A 24,530-nucleotide genomic window follows, 5' to 3' on the forward strand; every position below is an offset into this window, starting at 1 on the left:
ACACTTTCTTGCCATCAGGATATTCTGGCCATGGTCTTGGGGTCCAATTACAACAGATAAACCAAGTTAAAGCATGAAACAAATAATTGCAGTCTCAGGTTTCTGTCAAATATTGCATCATATTGACATAATAACTACACCAGTAAATTCTTTCACTGTAACTTCTATGTGCTTGTGAGTACAATCACAAAGCCCAGAATATACCCTATCACTGAGGAACACACCATGAGGGTGTGTTTGTGTACACCTTCTCAAATTCCAGTGTGGGTATAAGCAGAAGTCAGACGGACATACTAGATATTGGTCTTTATTACTCAGCAGCCTGTTATTTATTTTTTTGAGATATGGTTTCACATCTGAAATAAAAACATAGGTCCTGATTCTTACATAGCATGTGGTCACTTCTTAAGCCCCCCAAATTTGACATTTCATTTATGTACTTAAATATAAATTTAACAAAATTTAAAGAAATGTATCTCTAATCCAACAAGTTGGGAAGATGAAGGAGTAACATGAATATGAGAACAGCCTGAACTACAATAGGAATTCAAGGACTGCATGGGCATTGTCTCAATGATGATTATGAAATTTTTTCAATGATTACAATAAAAAATAGTACAATTAGACACAGTAAATTTGATGAAATTTCTCCAAAATTGCTTATAGTTTCAATTTCCCTATAGACATAAATATGTAAATCACATGATAGAACTTTGACACGTGCATATATAACATAAAATTCACAAAAGAAACTATGAGTCACATCCAAAATTCAAAACTTTTTTAAAATTTCAAATATGCTAGCAATTTCATAAGTGGTTTAAGGCATGTCAATGTGTGAATGTTGTTGGATTTCCCTTCTATAAATCTCACACTGATAGGAGCTCTTGACAATATAAATTGTGGTGGTATATTTTACCATATTGTATCTCTCTGCTTATTCATTTTTGCTGTTTCTGAGATATAATCAGCTGGGTCTTAAGAGTGGAAAATTTCCCAAATGACATATAGAGCTACTCACCCATGCTCTCTGATGTATAGCTGGTGTAAGCTTTCCATCATTTAATATATTCATAGAACTTCTCACCCAAGAGTTATCTCATGAACAATGTTGATGACTTTCCAAATGAAAGCCTTCCACATTATGTACATTCAGAGTGCTTCTCACCTGTATGACTTCTCTGATGTTTAATGAATTGTGACTTGTCATAGAAAGATTTGCCACATTCTCTACATTCAAAGAGCTTCTAACAGCATGAGTTCTGTGATGATGAGTGAGGTTTCCTATTCTGGTACAAACTTTTGTATATTTTGGAAAACTGTAGCACTTCTCACCCATGTGACTTTTCTGATGATGAGTGAGGTGTACTTTGCGTGTGAAAGCTTTCCCACATTCTGTACACTCATATGGTTTTTCTCCCGTATGAGTTCTCTGATGTCTTATGAGTTCTGCTTTGCAAGTGAAAGCTTTCCCACATTCTGTACATTCATATGGTTTCTCACCAGTATGAGTTCTCTGATGTTTACGAAGGTCTCCTTTGCGAGTAAAAGCTTTCCCACATTCTGTACACTCATAGGGTTTCTCACCAGTATGAGTTGTCTGATGGTGAGTGAGGTCTCCCTTGCGAGTGAAAGCTTTCCCACAGTCTATACATTCATATGGTTTCTCACCCGTATGAGCTCTCTGATGTTGAATGAGGCTTCCTTTGAAAATATAAAATTTCCCACATTCGGTACACTTATAAGGCTTCTCACCTGTATGAATTCTCTCATGTCGAGTAAGGCTTACTTTGTTGGTGTAAACCTTCCCACATTCTGTACACTCATAGGGTTTCTCACCAGAATGAATACTCTTATGAACAATGAGTTGTTCTTTGTAACAGAAAGCTTTTCCACATTCTGTACATAAATAAGGCTTCTCGCCTGTATGAGTTCTCTGATGCCGTGCAAGGTGCTCCTTCCGGGTGAAAGCTTTTGTACATTGTGTACATTCATAGGGCTTATCACCCACATGAGTTCTCTGATGTCTAGTGAGGTACACTTTCCGAATGAAAGCTTTTGTACATTCTGTACATTCATAGGGCTTCTCTCCTGTATGAGTTCTCTCATGAACAGTGAGATATGCCTTGCTAGTATAAGCTTTCCCACATTCTCTACATTCATAGCGCTTCTCACCAGAATGACTTCTATGTCTAGAGACTTTCTTGTAATAGAGAGATTCCCCATATTCTGTATATTCATTGTGCTTCTTACTTAAATGTGTTCTCTGAGGTACAATGTGGAGTGATTTTAATGTTTTCCTGCATTCCTTATACTCATCTTTCTTACCCCCCTTTCTACAAAGATTATGATGTTTATTGAGAGCTGAGTTGTAATACAAAGCCTTTTTGCATGTGTAAGACATCAGATTCCTTTGGTACTGTGACTCTTGGTTACACATTCTCACACATGCTTTACCTTCATAGCATTTTATCCCTTGGTAGATTTTCAGATGCACCTTTTGTTCATTCTATAATAAAAAAAAATTAAAACCTTGTTATATTTCTAATACCCACAGGCTTTTATTTACATATGCTTTCTTATATGTACAGTGTCATTTAGATATGTTATATCAATGGTTTGTATACTTACATCAAATATTTCTTGAGATATATAAATAACTGCCATCTTAACAGTGAATTTCCAATATTACAATACTTACTAGAAATTTCTTTAATATAAAACATTTTCAGGCTGGCAAGACAGCTTATCAGCTAAGGTATGTGCCTGCAAAGCCTATGGACCCATGTTTGACTCTCCAGATCCCACATAAGCAAGATGCACAAAGTGATGCAAGTGTGCAACAGGGTGCACATGTGCACAAGGTGGCCATACATATCTGGAGTTCTATTACAATGGCTAGAGACCCTGGTGTGCCGATTCTCTCTTTCTGTCTCTCTCACACACTTGCATTAAAAACAAAAAAGGGCTTGTCTTAAAAAGAAAAAAATCTTCATAAATCACTCCCTATAAAAAAAGCTAAGCATGGTGGTACATGCTTTAATCACAGTACTCTAGAGGTGAGGTGGACTGCTGTGAGTTCGAGGTCATCCTGTAACCACATACTGAGTTCTATATCAGCCTTGGCTACAGTGAGATTCTATCTCAAAAAATCAAACAAAAGATTATGACCTTTGTTTAGAATGATGGTCATGGGCTGGAAAGATGCCATAGCAGTTAAGGCACTTGCCTGCAAAGCTTAAGGACCCAGGTTCAATTCCCCAATATCTACATAAGCCAGATGTACAAGGAGGAGCATACATGTTGGGTCTGTTTTCAGTGGCTAGAGGTCCTGGAATGCCCACTCTCTCTATATATCTGCCTCTTTCTTTGTCTGTCTCTCTCTCTCTCTCCTTCCCTTTCTCTCATAAATAAATAAATTAATTAATTAATTAATTAATTAATTAAATGATGGTCTTGGTCAAATATATTGAAATGGCACAGGAAATGGCTCAGTGGATAAAGGTGTATGCTTTCAAGTTTTTGCCCAAGTTTGATTTCACAGCATCCACATACAGCTGGACACAATGTGGTGTATGCATCTATGATCCCATCTTGCCTATAACAAATGGGAAGTAGAGCCCAGAAGCCCATGGGCCAGCTTCACTTGTTCACACAAGAAGCAAGACACAAACAAAAAAGGACACTGCCTCAAGCAGGGTAGAATAAGATTATACTTTGAATCCATCCTCAGACTTCCACATGTGGTGGCACATGCATACCCATATTCACACACACACCACATCTACCAAAACATATACACATGCAAAATTATCAAAATATATATGGAAGGGCTGGAGAGATGGTTTAGCAGTTACGGTTCTTGGCTGCAAAGCCTAAGGACTCATGTTCGACTTCTCAGATCCCATGTAAACCAGACACACAAGGTGACACATGCACAATGTCACACATGTGCACAAGGTGGCACATGCATCTGGAGTTCAATTATAGTGACTGAGGGCCCTAGTGAGCCAATTCTCTCCCTCTCTCTCTCTCTCTCTCTCACACACACACACACACACATATCATCACTGTGAAATTTGATTGTTGTTATGGCATTTAAAATGTTCAGGATATCTAAATGACAGATACGTTAAAATAGTTAGAGTTTCCCCTACATTTCATTAGGCATAGTATACACAAATAGTATATTTTATCCTGTGTTCATCTTCTTACTGCATGTATGTTAATATCATGTGCACATATGAATGTTTTGATGAGAAACCAATGTCAGGTGCCATCCATAAATGTTCTCCCACTTATTTTTGGTGACATGGTTTAAAAGTGAACCACAAAGCTGGGCATGGTGGCACACGCCTTTAATCCCAGCACTCGGGAGACAGAGGTAGGAGAATCACCGAGAGTTCGAGGCCACCCTGAGAATACACAGTGAATTCCAGGTCAGCCTGAGCTAGAGTGAGACCCTACCTTAGAAAACCAAAAAAAAAAAGAACCATGACAATGCAGATTGTGATGTATGACCACCTAGCAAGTCCCAGTGATCCAGCTGTCTTCATCCTCCAAGAGATGGAATTATATGTGCATATCACAACACCTAGATTGTCAGACAATTACTCTGGATCCAAACTCTGACCCCATGCTTGTGCATCAAATGCTTTACTAACTGAGCCCTCTCCATAACCCACAGTTATCTCCTTTAGGAAATAATAGTGAATAGTTTCCACTTATGTTCAGATTTGAAATATGTTTAGAACACACAGGAAAAACTTTAACACATTGAATAGATTATAATGAATAAATTGCTGGAAAAAAAAAAAACTTACTTTAACTATTTCTTCATTGGTACTGTTCTTTTGAACTTGCCATAAATGTCTCTTTTGATTTTCCTGGTTGGTGCCAACTTGGCCGGTTACTTCAAGACCATAAAATGATGTGAAAAATACATGTTAACATTTGTCATTTTTGTGTAATTCTATTGTAACAGTGCATTTTCATATCCTTATAGTTGTAAAATAACACTGATTTACCATAATTGTAAATACTTTAGTACTCTACAAATTATCATTAACACATTTCTTTGTTGTATTCTGTTGAAACAAATGGAGATCATTTATTCACCTATTTCTCAACACAGGGTTCTACATAGTAACTTTCCCTTCCTATTTTCTCACTTGTTCTTTTTCTCTATTATGTTAACTTTATAAATAATATCCAAAATCACATCTCATACATGTGGAATGGTAAGATTTTCTTAAACTGGCTACACTTAGGGAGATAGACATAGTCAAATATTTTCTTATCCTAAGAAGAACTATAGGTTAGGTAAAGGATTATAGTACATTTAAAAAAGTAGGTAACTGGAGAGATAGCTTAGCAGCTAATGCACTTGCCTGTGAAGCCCAAGGACCCAGGTTCAATTCTCCAGGACCCACATAAGCCAGATGCACAAGGTGGTGCATGCATCTAAAGTTTGTTTGCATCAGAAGGCCCTGGTGCACTCATTTTCTCTCTCTCTCTCTCTCTCTGTGTGTGTGTGTGTGTGCGCGCGCGCGTGTGTGTGTGTCTCAAATAATTTTTTAAATCCTAAGAAAAAAAAACAATAATATTCAATGGAATTACCTAAGTGAGTCAACTATATCCAAATGTAGAAGTAAGCATCTGCCAAATTACTTAGTCTGCCTTATGTTTCTTGCTTTTTTTTTTTAATATCCATGTTTTATTTTATTTCTTTACTGTTTTGGTAACTTCCAAATTGGATCAGACTTCTTTGCAGTGGCTGCAGGCCACTTCCTATGCCCATGCCCATTACAGTTGCATGCCTTATGTTTCTCACAACTCACTCAACTCTTTATCCTATATACTTTCTAAAACAAAACTAAACACTTTTATTAATATGAAATGGGGGCTTGGGCAATGGCTCAGCAGTTGAAAGCTTGAAAAACTTGCAAACCTGGTTTCAATTCCCCAGAACCTACGTAAAAATAGATACAAAAAGTAAAGCCTGGGTCTGGTATTCATTTTCACCCTGATACACACATTCTTTTTTTTTTTTTAAGGAAGGGTCTCAATCTAGCCCAGTCTTACCTAAAACTCACTCTGTAGCTCCAGGCTTGCAAACTCATGGCAATTCTCCTATCTCAGCCTCCTGAATAATGAGATTAAAGGTGTGTACCACCATTCTTTGCTCACACATTCATCCTTGCATGAAAGTAATTATAAATAATTTTAAAGGCAAAATGGACACAAACTGATTATGCAACTGCATTTCCTTTGCACCATTAAGAATGTGAAAGCAAAAAAAAAATGTGAAAGCAGAAAGTGGGGGGAAGGGAGGGTATTATCATGGGACTTTTTTAATAGTCATGGAAGTTGTTAATAAAAAAAATTTGATGGCGCACGCCTTTAATCCCAGCACTTGGGAGGCAGAGGTAGGAGGATCGCAGTGAGTTCAAGGCCACCCTGAGACTACATAGTGAATTCCAGGTCAGCCTGGGCTAGAGTGAGACCCTACCTCAAAAAACCAAAAAAAAAAAAAAAAAAAAAATTTGAAAAGAAAAAAAAATGTGAAAGCAGCCAGGCGTGGTGGTTCACTCCTTTAATCCCAGCACTCAGGAGGCAGAGGCAGGAGGATCACCGAGAGTTCAAGATCACCCTGAGACTACACAGTGAATTCCAGGTCAGCCTGAGCTAGAATGAGACCCTACCTTGAAAAACCAAAAAAGAAAAAAAAAAGAATGTGAAATACAAATTTTAATGGATTCTTTTACTATATATTAAAACATGAGGAATAATTGGTCAATTCTTATCATCCAGCTGGTTCATAACTTGAACTGAATCTACCCAATTTTATATTCTTTTTTTTTATTTTCCCTTTTGGTTTTTTGAGGTAGGATCTCCATGTAGCTCAGGCTGACCTGGAATTCACTATGTAGTCGCAGGGTGGCTTCAAACTCTTAGTGATCCTTCTACCTCTGCCTCCCAATTGCTGGGATTAAAGGCGTGCACCACCATGCCAGGGCAATTTTATATTCTTGACCTTTAAGTTAATTAAACATTTGACATAACAAAATATGTATTTATCATTCTGACTAGGACCCATTGCACTTAGCATAATAAAGTGAACATCATTCATGTTTTTATAAACACCATGAACTTATTTGTGGTGGTTTGAATGTAAATGTATATCCCCCATAGACTCAGGTGTTTTATTAAGCTTGTAATTTGGGTCTCCAGCTATATGGCTGGAGAAGGTATCACTGAATGTGGATCCTGGGATCCAGCCCAAAAGTGTGGAAAGAGCAGTGTCAGCTCTGGGGTCTCTGCTTGCTGGCTGGTGGCGTTTTCTCTCTCTGCTTGGATTTATGAATGAGAGCCAGCTTTTTCTGCCATTGATGGAACTTCCCTTGGATCTGTAAGCTTAAAATAAATCCCTTCCTACCACATACCTGTATTTGGTTGAAGGCTCATCTTATCATTGTGGAACTGTCTACATTATTCTGGAATGATAGATGCACATCCATTCATGTTTATGTAAATTACCATGAATGTATTCTTCAAGACACAATATTACTATATTTTTACATACACATGATTTTATTTTTATTTAGATGTATTTGAGTGTGAGGTGTAAGCATTTATGCGTGTTGGTACATGTGTGGCTCCACATATGTGTGTGCATAGTTGTAGAGACCAATGTTCAACATTGGGTATCCCTCTTTGTTGTTCTCTTTATTTTTTTTGAGACAAGATCTATCAGTGAACCTAGAGCACATAGCTAGTAACCCCTTATTTCTTTTCTTTGCTTTCTTTCTTTTTATTTTTCTTCTTTTTTTATTTATTTATTTATTTTTTTTTTGGTTTTTCGAGGTAGGGTCTCACTCTAGCCCAGGCTGACCTGGAATTCACTATGGAGTCTCAGGGTGGCCTTGAACTCATGGTGATCCTCCTACCTCTGCCTCCTGAGTGCTGGGATTAAAGGCGTGCGCCACCACGCCCAGCAAGTAACCCCTTATTTCATACTGCTCTATGCTTCCCCAGCATTGGGAAAACAGGTTTTTGCTACAACACCTAGAATTTTTATATGAGTTCCGGGGTCTTGGGGCTTAAAGTGGAATTTTAACCCATTCTATACATGCCTTACTGGAACAGTAATAATTGCCAGTAATCGATACTCTTAATTAATCTTGCACACTGCTATGTATGCATTTTGTTCTGTTCCCTTTAAGATGACATATTAGCTACCTGTCATGTCAGGCAACACTTTTTGCCAAATTTTCAGGCTGTGTTGGCAAAAAAATTTCTAACTCCTCCCTGTCCTTTTGTTAAACTAAGCCCACTACTTGCTTTAATGTTTTTTTTTGTTGTTGTTGTTGTTTATTTTTATTTATTTATTTCAGCGCAACAGACAGAGAAAGAGGCAGAGAGAGACAGAGAGAGAATGGGCACACCAGGGCTTCCGGCCACTGCAAACGAACTCCAGATGTGTGCACCCTCTTGTGCATCTGGCTAAGGTGGGTCCTGGGGAATCGAACCTCAAACCAGGGTCCTTAGGCTTCACAGGCCAGCGCTTAACTGCTAAGCCATCTCTCCAGCCCACTTTCTTTAATGTTTAAACTGCATTGATGATTCACTTCTAAAAACTGTTCCCAGATGTATTCTTTATATTCCTTAATTAGTTACCTACTATTTGAACTTAAACTTTATTTTTATTTATTTATTTCAAACAGAGAGAAAGAGAGATAAAACGGGTACACCAGGGCCTCCAGCCACTTCAAACGAACTCCAGACACGTGCACCTGCTTACATGGGTCCTGGGGAATTGAACCAAAGTTCTTTGGCTTTGCAAACAAACACCTTAACTACTAAGCCATCTCTCCAGCCCTTGAACTTTTTACCTACATATTGACAATAAATGTACTTTCCTTAAAGTGCTACTTTTTGTCAGGCATTGCCAAACATGGGCTGGAGCCTTGAGGAGATGGGCCTGAGCTTCCAGGGACAGCTAAAGATCCCTGGGCTACAGGAGACCACTCCCTCTCCAAGCCTGGCACACCTAAATTTAGGCTTTGCTCATAGCCCTGTGACCTGGCTCAGTTGCCTAGGAAAGTCCTGACTGGCCAGCAGCCTTCACACACCCCATCCCCCTGTGTCCCTTTCTCGCCACTATGTAGATCACCAGGCTCTCTCTACGTGCTGCACCTGACTCTCTCCCTACATGCTGGAAGAATGTCCCGAGGCATTGGCAAGCAACCTTTGAACCCACCAATCCCCTCAGAACCTTCTTCCCACTCTCAACTTCTTATAAACCCATCTCCCTGACAAATAAAACAAGCTGACACTGAGACTGCCTCCTGAAAGTGATTCTTTCTTGTGCTCATGGCTGCTCAAGACCCTGCTCTCCATGGTTGCCTGGACCAAGGCTCCAAGGACCCACAACTTTCAGCTGTGCAAACCTCTCATCATATTTTATCCTGTGAGGATGTCCAGTTACAAACATTTTTTTCCAAAACTGTCTGACAACTGGTACCCAGACATGGGAGATACACACACTGCTGCCTCAAGTCTGGCTAAGGAAGTAGGACATCCACTCAATGAGACCCTGGTTCTAACAATTCCTTGGCCTTGCAACAATACAATACCTTGCCACTTGGAATTTATGCCAAATATTCATTCCTCTCATTCAGATCAAGCTCCTTGGAGCCTCCACCTGATGACTACTTGCTGCTTCCTCCAATATCCCTCTGTTCTGACCTCAGACAGCAATTCATCAAGGAGCTACTAAAACTACTACACACACACATATATATACATATACATATATATCTATATGTATACATATACATATATGTGTGTGTGTGTGTGTGTGTGTGTATGTATGTATGTATGTATGTATGTGTGTGTGTGTGTATATATATATATTGTTTTTCAAGGTAGGGTCTCACTCTAGCCCAGGCTGACCTGGAATCCACTATGGAGTCTCAGGGTCTCCTACCTCTGCCTCCCGAGTGCTGGGATTAAAGGCATGAGCCACCACGCCGGGCACTACTATATATTTTATAAATTGGTTACAAAATGCAATAGCAGGTTGATAATTAAAAGGCTGCTGATGTTTTAGCCTTACAATTTACTCATGAAAACATAAATGCTGACTATAAAAATGTTCTCCACCCTATGAAAGCAATGCCCTCTCCACTTTCTATGACAAGTCTCCTGCTAAACCTACATGTTCATTTAAACTCTCTCATAATCTCTACAGCCTGTGCCACGCCTGAGCCAAAATAGGTATCACAGGCTAAGGATAATAAACTATCCTATAATAAATTTCCCAGGTGCTCCTGCAAGCATAATGCTATTCCACCTTTTGAAACCAAACAGGTCACTTGTGGGTAAAAAACTCTAACACACCTCATGTCTCATAATGCACATACACCTCATATAAACACAGAACATACACACCGGTATACAGAGAAAACAGATCTTCAGGACTATCCCTCACTTTTCAATACTCAGAAAGATATACTTTTCTGCATCTTATAAATGTGATAGTCTCCATACTTCCTTGCATACCTCCAATGTATTTACCTATCTCCCAATCCAGACTTAATCTACTCTATATACAATTCACTCCTTTCTCACTTGACCACTCAAATACTGCTGTCTTTTGCTCTTAAAAAAAAAAAAAAAAAGAAAAGAAAAAAAGAAATTGGGCTGGAGAGATTGCTTAGCAATTAAGGCACTTGCCTGCAAAGTCCAAGGACCAAAGTTCAATTCTTCAGTACCCACATAAAAACTGGAGAGATTTCTTAGCAGTTAAGTCACTTACCTGCAAAGCCTAAAAGCGCATGTTTGAGTCTCCAGGTCAAGCCAGACACACAGTGATGCAAGCACACAATCTCGCACATGTACACGAGGGGCACATGCATCTCGAGTTCCTTTCCAGCATCTGAAGGCCCTGGAGCACCCATTATTTCTCTCTGCCTCCTTCTCTTGCAATCAAAATAAATAAATAAAAAGAACGTTGGGCTGGAGAGATGGGTTAGCGGTTAAGTGCTTGCCTGTGAAGCCCGGTTTGAGGCTCAATTCCCTAGGACCCACATTAGCCAGATGCACAAGTGGGCGCACACACATGGAGTTCGTTTGCAGTGGCTGGAGGCCCTGGCATGCTCATTCTCATTCTCTCTCTCTCTCTCTCTTGCTCTCTCTCACTCTCGCTCTCGCTCCCACTCTCAAATAAATAAATAAAAATAACAAAGAAAAAGAATGTCACTCAATACTCACATAAGACAGATGCACAGGTGGTACACGCATATGGAGTTTGTTTGCAGTGACTAAAGGCCCTAGGGTACCCATTTTCTCTCTTTCTCTCCCTCTCTCAAATAAATAAATAAATAAATAAAAAGAAATTATTACAAAACACATCCTTTCTAACCAACACACCAATGCCACAATCTTTGTAAACTATAGGAAGCAGAATGATAGTACAGCTGAGCAAAATCACAACTGCCAAGAAATCTGTGGTATTAAGCTCTTCTGTCTACCCCTAAAAACCTGAAAGGAACATACTTTCTAATGAGGACATCCACCATAAAAGAAATTACACACACACACACACACACACACACACACACACACACACACACAAAGCAACCAAATAGAGCTGGAATAAATGGAAGAAATAAAACTGGAAGACTTCCATCTCCAAAAAAATGCCCACAATACAAGAAAGAAACACTAAAAATAGGGCTGGATAGATGACTTAGCAGTTAAGACACTTGCACTGCAAAGCCAAAGGACCCAGTTTCAATTCCTCAGGACCCACTAAGCTCAAGGTAGTACATGCATCTGGAATTTGTTTGCAGCAGCTGGAGACCCTGGCACACCCATTCTCTCTCTCATTCTCTGTTTCTGTCTCTCTCTCTTTCTCTCTGCTTCTCTCTCTCTCTCTCTCAAATATAAATAAAAAATATATTTAAAAAGAGAAACACAAAATTTCCCTGAGCGGAAAGAATGTCAGAGCCACATGTTGGGTCATGATATGCAGAGACATTTATCTTACCCATAAGTGTGGGCTAACTCCACAATGCACGACCCATATACCTCAACAAGGAGGGGCCAGTGGGGAGTCGGTAGGTCACGGATGAGCCTAATAATGGTACCAAACTGCCTGTATTTGCTGACTACAAAACTAATTAATAAAATATTAAAAAAAGAGAAACACTAAACATAAAAGACACCAAAGTACTAAAACACTGGCAACCTCAACTCACCTAGAGTCAACCTTGAAAATGAGATAGCAAAAAGAAAAGCAAGCAAGCAAGCAAACAACAACAAAAAAATCCAGAGAAAGAATTTGAGCCCTACTTTAAAAATAATGAACACACAGAATCAGCAGATGAATAATCAAAAGAACACATTTAAGACTGTCATAGACTCCAAAATGAATGAAAGAGTAAGTTAGAAGAAAAAGTCATCAAAAAATTGAAATACTAAAAAAGAACAAAACAGAAATTAAGGAATTTAAAGCAATTATCAATCAAATCATTGAAAACCAACTTAGAAAAGTATAACCAACAGCAAAGATCATGTAGAAGAATAAATTACATAGGGTAGAGAAAAACCTTGAGTCAATAACACAGTAAGATACATATGAAGAAACAAACAACATAATCATAATTCCAAGAAGTCTGGGCTACCTTCAAGAGAATAAACTTCAGGATACAAGGGGCAAAAGAAATACCTAAGATAGGGCTGGAGAGATGGCTTAGTGGTTAAGCGCTTGCCTGTGAAGCCTAAGGACCCGGGTTCGAGGCTCAATTCCCCAGGACCCACGTTAGCCAGATACAGAAGGGGGCACGTGTGTCTGGAGTTCATTTGCAGTGGCTGGAGGCCCTGGAGCGCCCATTCTCTCTTTCGCTCTCTGCCTGCCTGCCCACCCCTACCTCTCTCTCTCTCTCTGTGTCACTCTCAAATAAATAAATAAACAACAAAAAAGAAATACCTAAGATAAATGCACAGGAATCAATTTGTCAATAAAATTATGCAAATATTTCTGTTGCCAAATTCTTATAGACTAACCAACACATTTTTTTATAATTTTTTTTATTTTTTATTTATTTATTTGAGAGCGACAGACACAGAGAGAAAGACAGATAGAGGGAGAGTGAAAGAGAGAATGGGCGCGCCAGGGCCTCCAGCCTCTGCAAACGAACTCCAGATGCGTGCGCCCCCTTGTGCATCTGGCTAATGTGGGACCTGGGGAACCGAGTCTCGAACTGGGGTCCTTAGGCTTCACAGGCAAGCGCTTAACCGCTAAGCCATCTCTCCAGCCCAAACCAACACATTTTTAAATGAACAGAGGGTTACTAAAGAAATCAGGGAGGAAATTAAAACATTCATTGAAATAAATGAATACAATAGTACAACCTAGTAGGTCCTCTTCGATAGAGCTAAGGCAGTTTGAAGAATGTTTTATATTTAATAAATGCCCATCCTAAAAAAACTAAAGTGGGCTGGAGAGATGGCATAGTGCTTGCCTGTAAAGCTTAAGGACCTAGGCTTGATTCCCTAGTACCCACATAAGCCAGATACACAAGGTAGCACATGCATCTGGAGTTCATTTGCAGTGGCTGAAGGCCCTGGCATATCCATTCCCTATATTTCCCTCCCTCCCTCCCAACCTCTCTCTCTCTCTCAAATAAATACATAAATTCGTTAACAACTATTTAAAAAATTAAAGTAATTTCAAATAAATAACTAAATAAGCCACCTCACAGTTTTAGAAAAAAGAATAAAAATCCAAGCCAAAGTCTACTAAGCAGCAAAAAATAACAAACATTAAAACATAAATTCATGAAATAGACACTAAAATAAAAATATATAGAATCTATCAAATGGTCCTTTGAGAAAGTTAAGAACATTAGTAAACACATAGCCAGAATAACAAAAGCAAAAATGAGATGGCTTAGTGGTTAAGGTGCTTGCTGACAAGGACCCAGACTCAATTCCCCATTACCCATGTAAGCCAGATGCACAACATGGTGCATGCATCTGGAGTTCGTGTGCAGTAGATGGAGGCTCTGGCATACCCATTTTCTCTCTCTCTCTCTCCCTCCCTCTGCCCCTTCCCCCCTGCAAATAAGCAAAAATAAAAATATTTTTAAAAAATGAAAGAAAACCAAAATTTTAAAAATCAGAAACAAAAGTGGAGTTGTTGCAACAGATCTTAATAAAATCCAGAACATCACTTGAGAATATTTTGAAAACTTATTCTAAAAGAAATACCTAGAAGAAAAAATAATTTACTAAAACATAGAGAAACTCCCACAGCTAAAAGTATAAGATATCAATAACTAAAATGGACCAATTAATAACAATGAGACTAAAGATATAATTAAAACTTTCCCCACAAGAAAAGCCCAGAACCAGATGGATTCAATGCTAAAGTCTATCAAGCTTGAAAGGAATATCTAATAAAAACTCTTCTCAAATTCTTCTATAAAATAGAAAAAAATGAACATTACAAAATTCATTCTATGAAGCCAGAATTACAATGATTCCAAAACAACAAAAAGACACACACAAAAAAAAGAAAACTAGCCGGGCATGGTGACGTGCGCCTTTAATCCCAGCACTCGGAAGGCAGAGGTAGGAGGATTGCTATGAATTCGAGGCCACCCTGAGACTCCATAGTGAATTCCAGGTCAGCCTGGACAAGGGTAAGACCCTACCTCAAAAAACCAAAAAAAAAAAAAGAAAACTACAACCAATTTTCCTGATGAAAATTTGTGAAAAGAGGGCTAGAGAGATGGCTTAGCAGTTAAGGTGCTTGCCTGCAAAGCCAAAGGACCTAGATTCAATTCCTAGGACCCACTTAAACGAGATGCACAGGGAGGCACATGCTTCTGGAGTTCATTTGCAATGACTGGAGGCCCTGGTATACCCTCTCTCTCTATCTGATTTATTCTCTCTCTCTCTCTCTCTCTCTCTCTCTCTCTCTCTCTCTCTCTGTCTTTGTCTTTCTCAAATAAATAAATAAAAATAAATATTTAAAATTTGATGCAGGGCTGGAGACATGAGTTAGTTGTTAAGGCACTTGCCTGCAAAGCCAAAGGACCCAGGTTCGATTCTCCAGGACCCATGTAAGCCAGATGCACAAGGTGGTGCATGTGTCTGGAATTCATTTGCAATGGTTGGCAGCCCTGGCATACCAATTCTATCTCTCTCTATCTGCCTCTCTCTCAAATAAATAAATAAGGGCTGGAGAGATGGCTTAGCGGTTAAGCACTTGCCTGTGAAGCCTAAGGACCCCGGTTCAAGGCTCAATTCCCCAGGACCCACGTTAGCCAGATGCACAAGGGGGTGCAAGCGTCTGGAGTTCGTTTGCAGAGGCTGGAAGCCCTTGCGCGCCCATTCTCTCTCTCCCCCTCTATCTGTCTTTCTCTCTGTGTGTGTCGCTCTCAAATAAAAAAAAAAAAAATCCTATTTAAAAAAACTAAATAAATAAACAAAAATAATTTTTTAAAAGTAAATAAATAAGAATAAAATATATTTTTTAAATTGATGCAAAGATTTTCAACAAGGTAATAATAAATTAAATTCAAGAACACACTTGAATGAACATCCATTCATTAGGATGAAATAGGCTTAATACCAGGGTTGCAAGATAGGTTTAATAAATGTGAATTGATAAATGTAGTACACCATATAAATAAATTTTAGGATAGAAGTCACATGGTCAACTTAATCAATACAGATTTAACTGATATATTCAATAAAAGCCAGTCTGGCTCCATGATGAAAGTGCTAGAGAAAGTAGGAATAGGTGGAACATAAATCAAAATAGTAAAGGCCTAATATGACAAGTTCACAGACAACATTATACTAAATAAAGAAAAACTGAGACCATTTTCTCTAAAATTGGGAATAAGACAATGATATCTACTCTACTTCCATTCAAAGCACTGCATGAAGTCCTAGCTAGAGATAGTAAGACAAGAACTCCTTAAAGGAATAACAATAGAAAGAAATCAAACTATTCTTTTTTTTTGCATACAGCATAATTCTATACAAAGAAAATCAAATAAGGCATCTCATTATTCAAAATAGCATAAAAACAAGTAAGTGGTAATAAATATAACCAAACATATGAAAGAAATCTACCATGAACTTTAAGACACCAAAAAAATAAAATAAAAGAGGATACTAGTTGAGGCAAAGATCTTCCATTGTTCCAGACTGGCAACCTTAATATCGATAAAAGAATCCTAGTATCAAGATTAATCTACAGTTCCAATGTAAGCATAACAAAAAACTCAAAAGAGCCATGTTGGAGGTTCACGCCTTTAATTCTAGCAATCAGGAGGCTGACATAGGGGATCACTGTGAGTTCAAGGCCACACTAAGCTACAGAGTGAGTTACAGGTCAGCTTGGCAGAGAGAGAACATTTTTTCAAAACTCTCCCCCCTCCAAAAAAAAATTTATACAAAATACATAAAATAAAATTTCAATGACATCCACATTAAACTGGGGGGAAAATCAATCCCAAAATTCATATGGAAGCAGAAAAGACCATGAATAACCCCAGTAATCTAAAGAAGACAGGCACTTGGAGATATGAAAATATCTGGCCTCAAACTACACTACAGAGTGATGCTGACAAAGACAGCATGGTCAGGCACAAAAACAGACTAAAGAATCAATGGGACTGAACAGAGCATGTGGAATGATGCCCACATGGCTCTGATAACCTAATTTTTGGCAAAAAAGCATGTCCAGGGAAGAAAAATATAGCCTATTCAACAAAAGGTACTGTAAAAATTGTATATCTACCTGCAGAATAAAATAAAATCCATAACTTTCTCCCTGTATAAATATCAATTCAAAATGGATGGAATACTTTAATCTAAATCCTAAAATTCTGAAACTGTAAGAGGAAATCCTAGGGAATACACTGAAATGCATAGGCATAAGCAATAACTTTCTAAACAAGATTCCAATAGTTGAGGTAAAAGCACCTAACAACTACATGTAATTAAAAAGGTTCTAGAAAAACAAACATTCAAAAAGTGAACAGATAGGCTACAAAATGGGTGAATATCTCTGCCCGCTATATGTAAGACAGGGGGCAAAGATCCAGAATTTATTAAAAAAAAAAAAAAAAGAAATGTAAAAATTAAACATTAAGAAAAAAAAACACATAGCCGGGCGTGGTGGCACACGCCTTTAATTCCAGCACTCGGGAGGCAGAGGTAGGAGGATCGCCATGAGTTCAAGGCCACCCTGAGACTACATAGTGAATTCCAGGTCAGCCTGGACCAGAGTGAGACCCTACCTCGAAAAACCAAAAAAAAAAAAAAAAAAAAAAACACAGACACTCATCTAAAGGCTAATGAAATGAAGAATAAATGAAGAAACACAAATGGCCAGTAAGTATTATAGGAAGGGTACAACATCCCATGCCATCAAGAAAATAAAAATTTACACTGCTATAGAATACTATCTCAACATTGAAAGAATGGCTATTAACAAGAAAACTGATAACAAAATTGATGAGGTGTAGAAGTGTAAGCTAGTGCAACCATTATGGAAATCAGTGTGGAGGTTTCTCAAAAAATTAAATTGAAATGCCATACCATCTGGGCCTATACCCTAAGAATTCCATGCACATCCATGTTTATTGCTGTCCTATTTACAACAGCTAAGAAATGAAACCAATCTTCACACCTATCAACATATAAATGGAGGGCTCAGGAGACTAAAGATGCTTGTTTATAAAACCTGTTTGCCTAGATTTGGTTTCCATCTACCTAAGTAAAGCCAGATGCACAAAGTTGTGCATACATGGGGAGTTATTTTTACAGTGTTGCTGCATTCCCATACAGTCTATTATCTCTGTCTGCAAGTAAATAAAAAATACTTTTAAAAATAAGATGTAAATGGATAATGAAACATGATATAAACATAATGTGGAATTTTTCTCAGAAGTATGGAAAAGTGAAATCATAAAATTTTCAAGAAAATGAAAGAATACAACTAGAAAGAATTAAATTATGCAAAAGTGACCCAACTCAGAAAGCCTATTGATTACATGTTCTTTCTCATATACAGATCTGTACTTACAGTATGTTTATGTATGTATAAAAAGGGATCATACATGAGGAAATATAAAAAGCTAGAAAGGTAATCAAAAGCATGCATAAAGAGATAAAAAAGAAGTGGGATGTTGTAAGAAAGGACACAGGAGACATGTAAGCAGAAGTGGGGAAGATACAAGAGTAGAAAGGGGGAAAATACCAGAATGATACTTAAAACTGTGTATGTGAACTAAAACATAAAATTAAATAAATGAATAAAATAATCTTAAGGGCTGGAGAGATGGTTTGCCTATGAAGCCTAAGGACCCAGGTTCATTTATTTCCTCAGTATGCAAGTAAAACCCAGAAGTGCATAGTAGCACATGCATCTGGAGTTTGTTTGCACTGGTTGGAGGCCCTGATGCACCCATTTTCTCTGTCTGTCTCTCTTCTATCTTTCTCTGCAAAGAAATAAAACAATCTTAATACAAGACAGCAACACCAAAACAAATACAATATAAACGTAAAAGGAAAATGAAGCTTGATATGCCACTAGTAAACATTGAAAAATACATGTGCGTAAAGTTTAGCAGAACAAACTGTGGAAATTAAAAAAAAAAAAAAAACCAATGAATGTATGAAACAAATAAATAAGGCAGGGACGATGGTGAGAAAGAGAAAGAAAACAACATATTATCTATGTCCTCTAATATGAATAGGTATCTCCCAAGAGGGGTTGGGGGTTGTTAGCCTATAGATGTAGTCTAATGCAGCTCCTCTGTTCTTGGTTTATCAGTTGGTTCTGGATACTGGCTGAGAACTGGCCCATTAGTATTATGTTGTGATCAGCAGGGTGGTACTCACTTAAGAAACTTGTTCATGTGGGGCTGGAGAGATGGCTTAGCAGTCAAGGCACTTGCCTGCAAAGCCAAAGGACCCAGGTTTGATTCCCCAGGACCCACATAAGCCAGATACACAAGGTGGTGCATGCGACTGGAGTTCTTTTGCAATGGCTGGATGCCCTGGCACACCCAATCTCTCTCTCTCTGTGTGTCTCTCTTTCTCTCTGACTATCATAAGTAAACAAATAAATAAGTAAAATAAACTTGTTCATGTGGATACAGTGAGACTTTGTGATTTCTAGTATACTCACTCTGGAGCCCACAAATACTGTGTACTGAGAAGGAAAAAGTCTAATCCACAAGGTAAACATGCTCTGAGTGTCAGACTAAAGGACTAGAGGGAAGGACTCTTCCTATGAGTCTCAGTGCTTTCAGAACCCAAACAACTGTAAACCTCCCTGTGATAAATGGCAAGCTTTAAATATCCAAGCATCTGTTGGATCTGAATGAACTCAAGAATTTTCAGTCCCACTGTGTACCTAACCACATAAGGATGAAAGGAAGCTCTGGAGGCCAAGCAATCTGCTCACTCTGGGCTTAATATTCCCATGTTTTGTAGTAATTTACAAGCAGAGTGGCTAACTTGTGGCCACAGAGGTTGAACACTACCTCTCCATACCCCAAGACCCATGCTGACTAACTCTTGCAGTGATTCTACACATGGCCCTGTTGGCGTCCATGGCAGTCTCCTGTAGCCATCTCCCACAAAGAAAGAAACACTGTCAGCGTGTCCACAGCCTCCTGGCTTTTTTCCGGTCCAAAGACTAGATAACATTTGATTTCAGGACTTTGTAACATGTGAACATAGACAATAAATTTGTTCTCCAATGCTGATGTGCCAAGCAGATTTGGACAATTTGAGGGAAAAAAAAATTAATTATACTTAACATTGAAAGAAACACAGGTTATGCTGGTGATGTTGCTTAGCTGGCAGATTGCCTAACTAGCATAAAGCCCTGGGTTTGGCCCATTGTACTGCATAAAACCAAGAGCGGTGAAACATACTTCTAATGTCAGCACTGTCTAGATAGAGTTAAGAAATTAAAAATTATCCCCAGCTGCATAGCAACGTTGAGGATAGCCCGCAGTATATGAGACCCTATCTCAAAAGAAAAAGACAGGGAAAGGAACCATGGGTTTTTTTTCCTGTGGCCATGAAATCTAGTCCATTCTGAGTGGGGCTCTCTGGAAGCTGTGTTTTTTCTGTTTACACGGTGGTTGGAGACTTGGGTTCTGTGTCTATCTAATATATGAGTTTTGAGATTAGAAGTACTTTTTACTTTTCTCAGCACTGGTTTTGTGTTTGTGCTTTTTATCTTTATTTACCTGGAAAAGTCATCCTAAACTTAAAGTGAATAATTCCTTAAAAGTGAGCCGGGCGTGGTGGCACACGCCTTTAATCCCAGCACTCGGAAGGCAGGTAGGAGGATTGCTGTGAGTTCGAGGCCACCCTGAGACTCCATAGTGAATTCCAGGTCAGCCTGGGCTAGAGTGAGACCCTACCTTGAAAAACCAAAAAAAAAAAAAAAAAGTGAGTTCAATTTACTCCATCCCTAAAATAAAACCAAGTATATTTTTCCTCTCCTTATAGTTAATATTCTTGCGACTCTCATCTGGCAGTGATACATTACAACTTTGCTTTATTTTTCTCTCAGTGAATGCAATTGCTTTAAAAGACAATGAACTTGTATGGTTGCTAGTGGTATCACTACAAATTCAAAGACACTTTCTATAAGATCATGAAAGAAGAAATATTGGAAGAATCTGAAAAGAAAGGACCAATTTAAAAACTATGATACGGGCTGGAGAGATGGCTTAGCGGTTAGGCGCTTGCCTGTGAAGCCTAAGGACCCCGGTTCAAGGCTCGGTTCCCCAGGTCCCACGTTAGCCAGATGCACAAGGGGGCGCACGCGTCTGGAGTTCGTTTGCAGAGGCTGGAAGCCCTGGCACGCCCATTCTCTCTCTCTCCCTCTATCTGTCTTTCTCTCTGTCTGTCGCTCTCAAATAAATAAATTTAAAAAAAAATTTAAAAAAATAAAATAAAAACTATGATACATGTCATGAACTCAAAGGTCACCCACTCAGCTAGCCTAGCCCATCAGCTTGTCTCTGGGATTTCCCATCTCCACCTCCTGGGTACTGGTATTACAGGTAGGCCACCACACCTGCTTGGCATTTATGTGGGTGCTGGAGATCCAAACTCTGCTTTTCACACATGCATTCAAGTGCTTTACCCACTGAGCAATCTTCCCAACCCTTGGGAAGATTCATTCTTTTATTTATTTATTTATTCTAATATTTTTATTTTATTTATTTGAGAGAGAGAAGCAGAGAAAAAGAGAAGGGGGAAGGAGAGGGCACACCAGGACCTCTAGCCACTGGAAGTGAACTCCAGAACCATGTGCCACCTTGTGCATCTGGCTTATGTGGGTCCTGGGGAATCAAACCTAGGTCCTTTGGCTTTGTAGGCAAGCACCTTAACTGCTAAGCCATCTCCCCAGCCCTTTCTTTTATTTTCATTTTCATTTTATTTTATTTATTTGAGAGACAGAAAGAGGCAGATGGAGAGAAAGAATGGGTGTGCCAAGGCCTTCAGCCACTGCAAACAAACTCCAGATGCATACACTACTTTGTGCATCTGGCTTACATGGGTCCTAGAGAATTGAATCTGGGTCCTTTGGCTTTGCAGGCAAGCACTTTAGCCACTAAGCCATCTCTCCAGACTGGGATGATTCATTCTTAACTGCCTTATGCACTCATCAGTGACACTAGACATGTAGAGTTATTCCAGAAAGGAGTGTTTCATTGGAAGCCCAATTTCTTGATTGACAGGTCTTTGTGTTTTTGAAGGAGTTAGGCCATCTCATCAAACTTGTCAAATGTGTCTATATACAATATTTAACTTCCCCCAGAAGCTCTTGAGTGCCTGGGCTCCATGGGTGTTGCCTCTTACCATTCCCTACTTTGGACTGGGTCCTAGCAAGTGCAAGGCCCTGGGTTCCATTCCTGTTACTGTAAGAAAACCAACTGTGGTGGCATATGGAGATCAAACTAATTAGATATAATTAGGATAATCTTTGCACAGGTTAAGTCTGGGGACATGGTAAACTATGAGTCTTGGGTGGAACTTCTTGAAGACAGGAAACTCACAGCTTCTCCAAAGATTTAGTGATGAAATAAGCCTAAACAAACAACTAAAAAAAACAAACAAACTATGATATAAAATCAAGAGAGGGTTGGAGAGATTGCTTAGTGTTTAAGGGGCTTCCTGAGAAGCCCAAGAATCCAGGTTTGACTCCCCAGACCCCATGTAAGTCAGATGCACAAGGTGGCACATGCCTCTGAAGTTCATTTGCCATGGCTACAGATCTTGGTGTGCCTATTCTCTATGTCTCTGTCTCTTTCTCTCTCTCTGCCTCTCTCTGCCTCTCTCTCCCTCTCTCTCTTAAATGAATTAATTACACACACACACACACACACACACACACACACACACAGCCAAGAGGAAAGAATGATAATAGAGAATATACATAAACAAACAAAAAAAAGAGAATATACATAAACAATTAGTCAATAAATATCACTAACAAAATTGGATTGGTAGTATGTATCTGTCAGACCAGAATATGGGAAGGGAGCAGAATGATCAAGAGTTCAAGGAGAACTTCAGCCTCAGGCCATGGAAGGATACATTAACACCTGTTGCAAAAAGCCAAAAGGAAATTATCCAAAAAGTTCTAGGTGTTGATTGGATTAAATCTAACAAAATATATGTAAGCAGAAAACAAGATAGGTAATCCTCTCCTAAAAGTAGAAATAAAGTGTCAGATGTTTAAGAATATCTATCTTCAGGACTAGGTTTAGATAAAAGATACTGAAAAAAACTCAATGTGATGAGCTCTCTTCTTGCTGACCTCCCTTGCTCAGTATACGTTCACTAACCTGGGAGATTCCGGACTGAGGCTTCTGCTACATGCCATGGCCCACCTCCATGTTCCAACTTGAAGATCAATTCAGGTTTGGTAATGCAGTACCCTGTAAGTAAGAAACATATTGAAAATTATTTCTGAGTACAAAATGGGGTGAACTGATGAAAGATAATAGCTCCAATTCAGGAACTGACTATGATCAGTGAATGAAAAACTGTCATTAGATGGGCTAGAGAGATGGCGTAGCAGTTAAGCGCTTGCCTATGAAGTCTAAGGACCCCAGTTCGAGGCTCAATTCCCCAGGACCAACGTTAGCCAGATGCACAAGGGGGCGCACATGTCTGGAGTTCATTTGCAGTGGCTAGAAGCCCTGGCGCACCCATTCATTTTCTCTCTCTCTCTCTCTCTCTCACTGCCTCTTTCTCTCTCTCTCTCTGTAGCTCTCAAATAAATAAATAAAATAATCAAAAAATTTTTAAAAAAGAAAAACTGTCATTAGAGATTATTTATACTTACATTCTTCACTGTTCTAGAATAAAACTTTCAAGTGGCATTAAAATACTATATTTTAGTTTATGTAAACATAAGTAAGAGAAAATACAATAAAATTAGATGATATTTGAACAAACTAACCAAGAACATAGTCATAAAAAATGTCGAGGGGCTGAAGAGATGGTTCAGCAGTTAATCACATGCCTATGAAGCCTAAGGATCCAGGTTCGAGGCTCAATTTCCCATTTCCCACGTAAGCCAGATGCACAAGGTGGTTCATGCATCTGGAATTCATTTGCAGTGGCTGGAGGCCCTGGTGCACCCATTCTCATTCCCCCCCCCCCCCCGTCACTCTCAAATAAATAAATAAAAATAATTTTTATAAAAAGTCAAAAATTTTAGGGGCCTTGGAAAGTGGTACAGTAAGTAAAAGCACTTGCTGCACAAACATAAGGACCTGAGTTTGATTCCTAGAACCCACATAAAAAACTAGACATTAAAAAAAGCTAGATATGGGCATATAGGCATATATCCTGTTTGCTGAAAAGGGTGGAGATGGGAGAATCACAGGGGTCACTGGTCAGCCAATCTGACTAAAAAACAGCAGCTTCAGGTTGAGTGTATCCTCCTCTGGCCTCCACATGCATGCATGCATGCAGGGGGCACACACCTGGACACATACATGAATATACCAAATATACATACAAAATATACCCCATGAATACCACACACACAGTCCAAAAAAAAAAAAAAACCCTACAGAATAAGAGTGCAGTTAATGACATAAACAAAACCATTTTAAAAGTTAAATGACCCCACAGCGCAACTATTGAGTTGGAGAAACAAATTTTGAACACAAACATGGTTATTTAAAAAATAAACTAGGGATGGAGGGATGGCTCAATGGTTAAGGTGCTTGCCTGTGAAGCCTAAGGATCCAGGTTTGATTCTCCAGCTCTCACATAAACCAGATGCACAAGGTGGATCATGATGTCTGGAGTTCATTTGCAGTGGCTAGAGTCCCTGACACATCCATTCCCTCTCTCTCTAATAAGTAAATAAAAATTTAAAAAATAAATAAATAAAAATAAACTAAAGGGGCTAGAGAGATGGCTCAGTAGTTAAAGGCACCTGC

General features: G+C 38.8%; 1 protein-coding gene across 1 annotated transcript in view; it reads right to left on the reverse strand.

Annotated features, from left to right (window-relative positions):
• Positions 1-291: 291 nt before the first annotated feature.
• LOC101607202 (zinc finger protein 25-like) overlaps positions 292-24,530 on the reverse strand; it is a 41,778-nt gene continuing 17,539 nt past the window's right edge. The window contains exons 4-6 of the mRNA XM_045135669.1: positions 22,917-23,009; positions 4,824-4,912; positions 292-2,509 (exon numbers count right to left, since the gene is read on the reverse strand). Coding sequence (XP_044991604.1) covers positions 1,100-2,509; positions 4,824-4,912; positions 22,917-23,009 — 1,592 coding nt within the window. The 3' untranslated portion in view covers positions 292-1,099. The remainder of the gene's footprint in view (positions 2,510-4,823; positions 4,913-22,916; positions 23,010-24,530) is intronic.

This window comes from Jaculus jaculus, chromosome 16, assembly GCF_020740685.1.
Source record: "Jaculus jaculus isolate mJacJac1 chromosome 16, mJacJac1.mat.Y.cur, whole genome shotgun sequence".
Lineage (NCBI taxonomy): Eukaryota > Metazoa > Chordata > Mammalia > Rodentia > Dipodidae > Jaculus > Jaculus jaculus.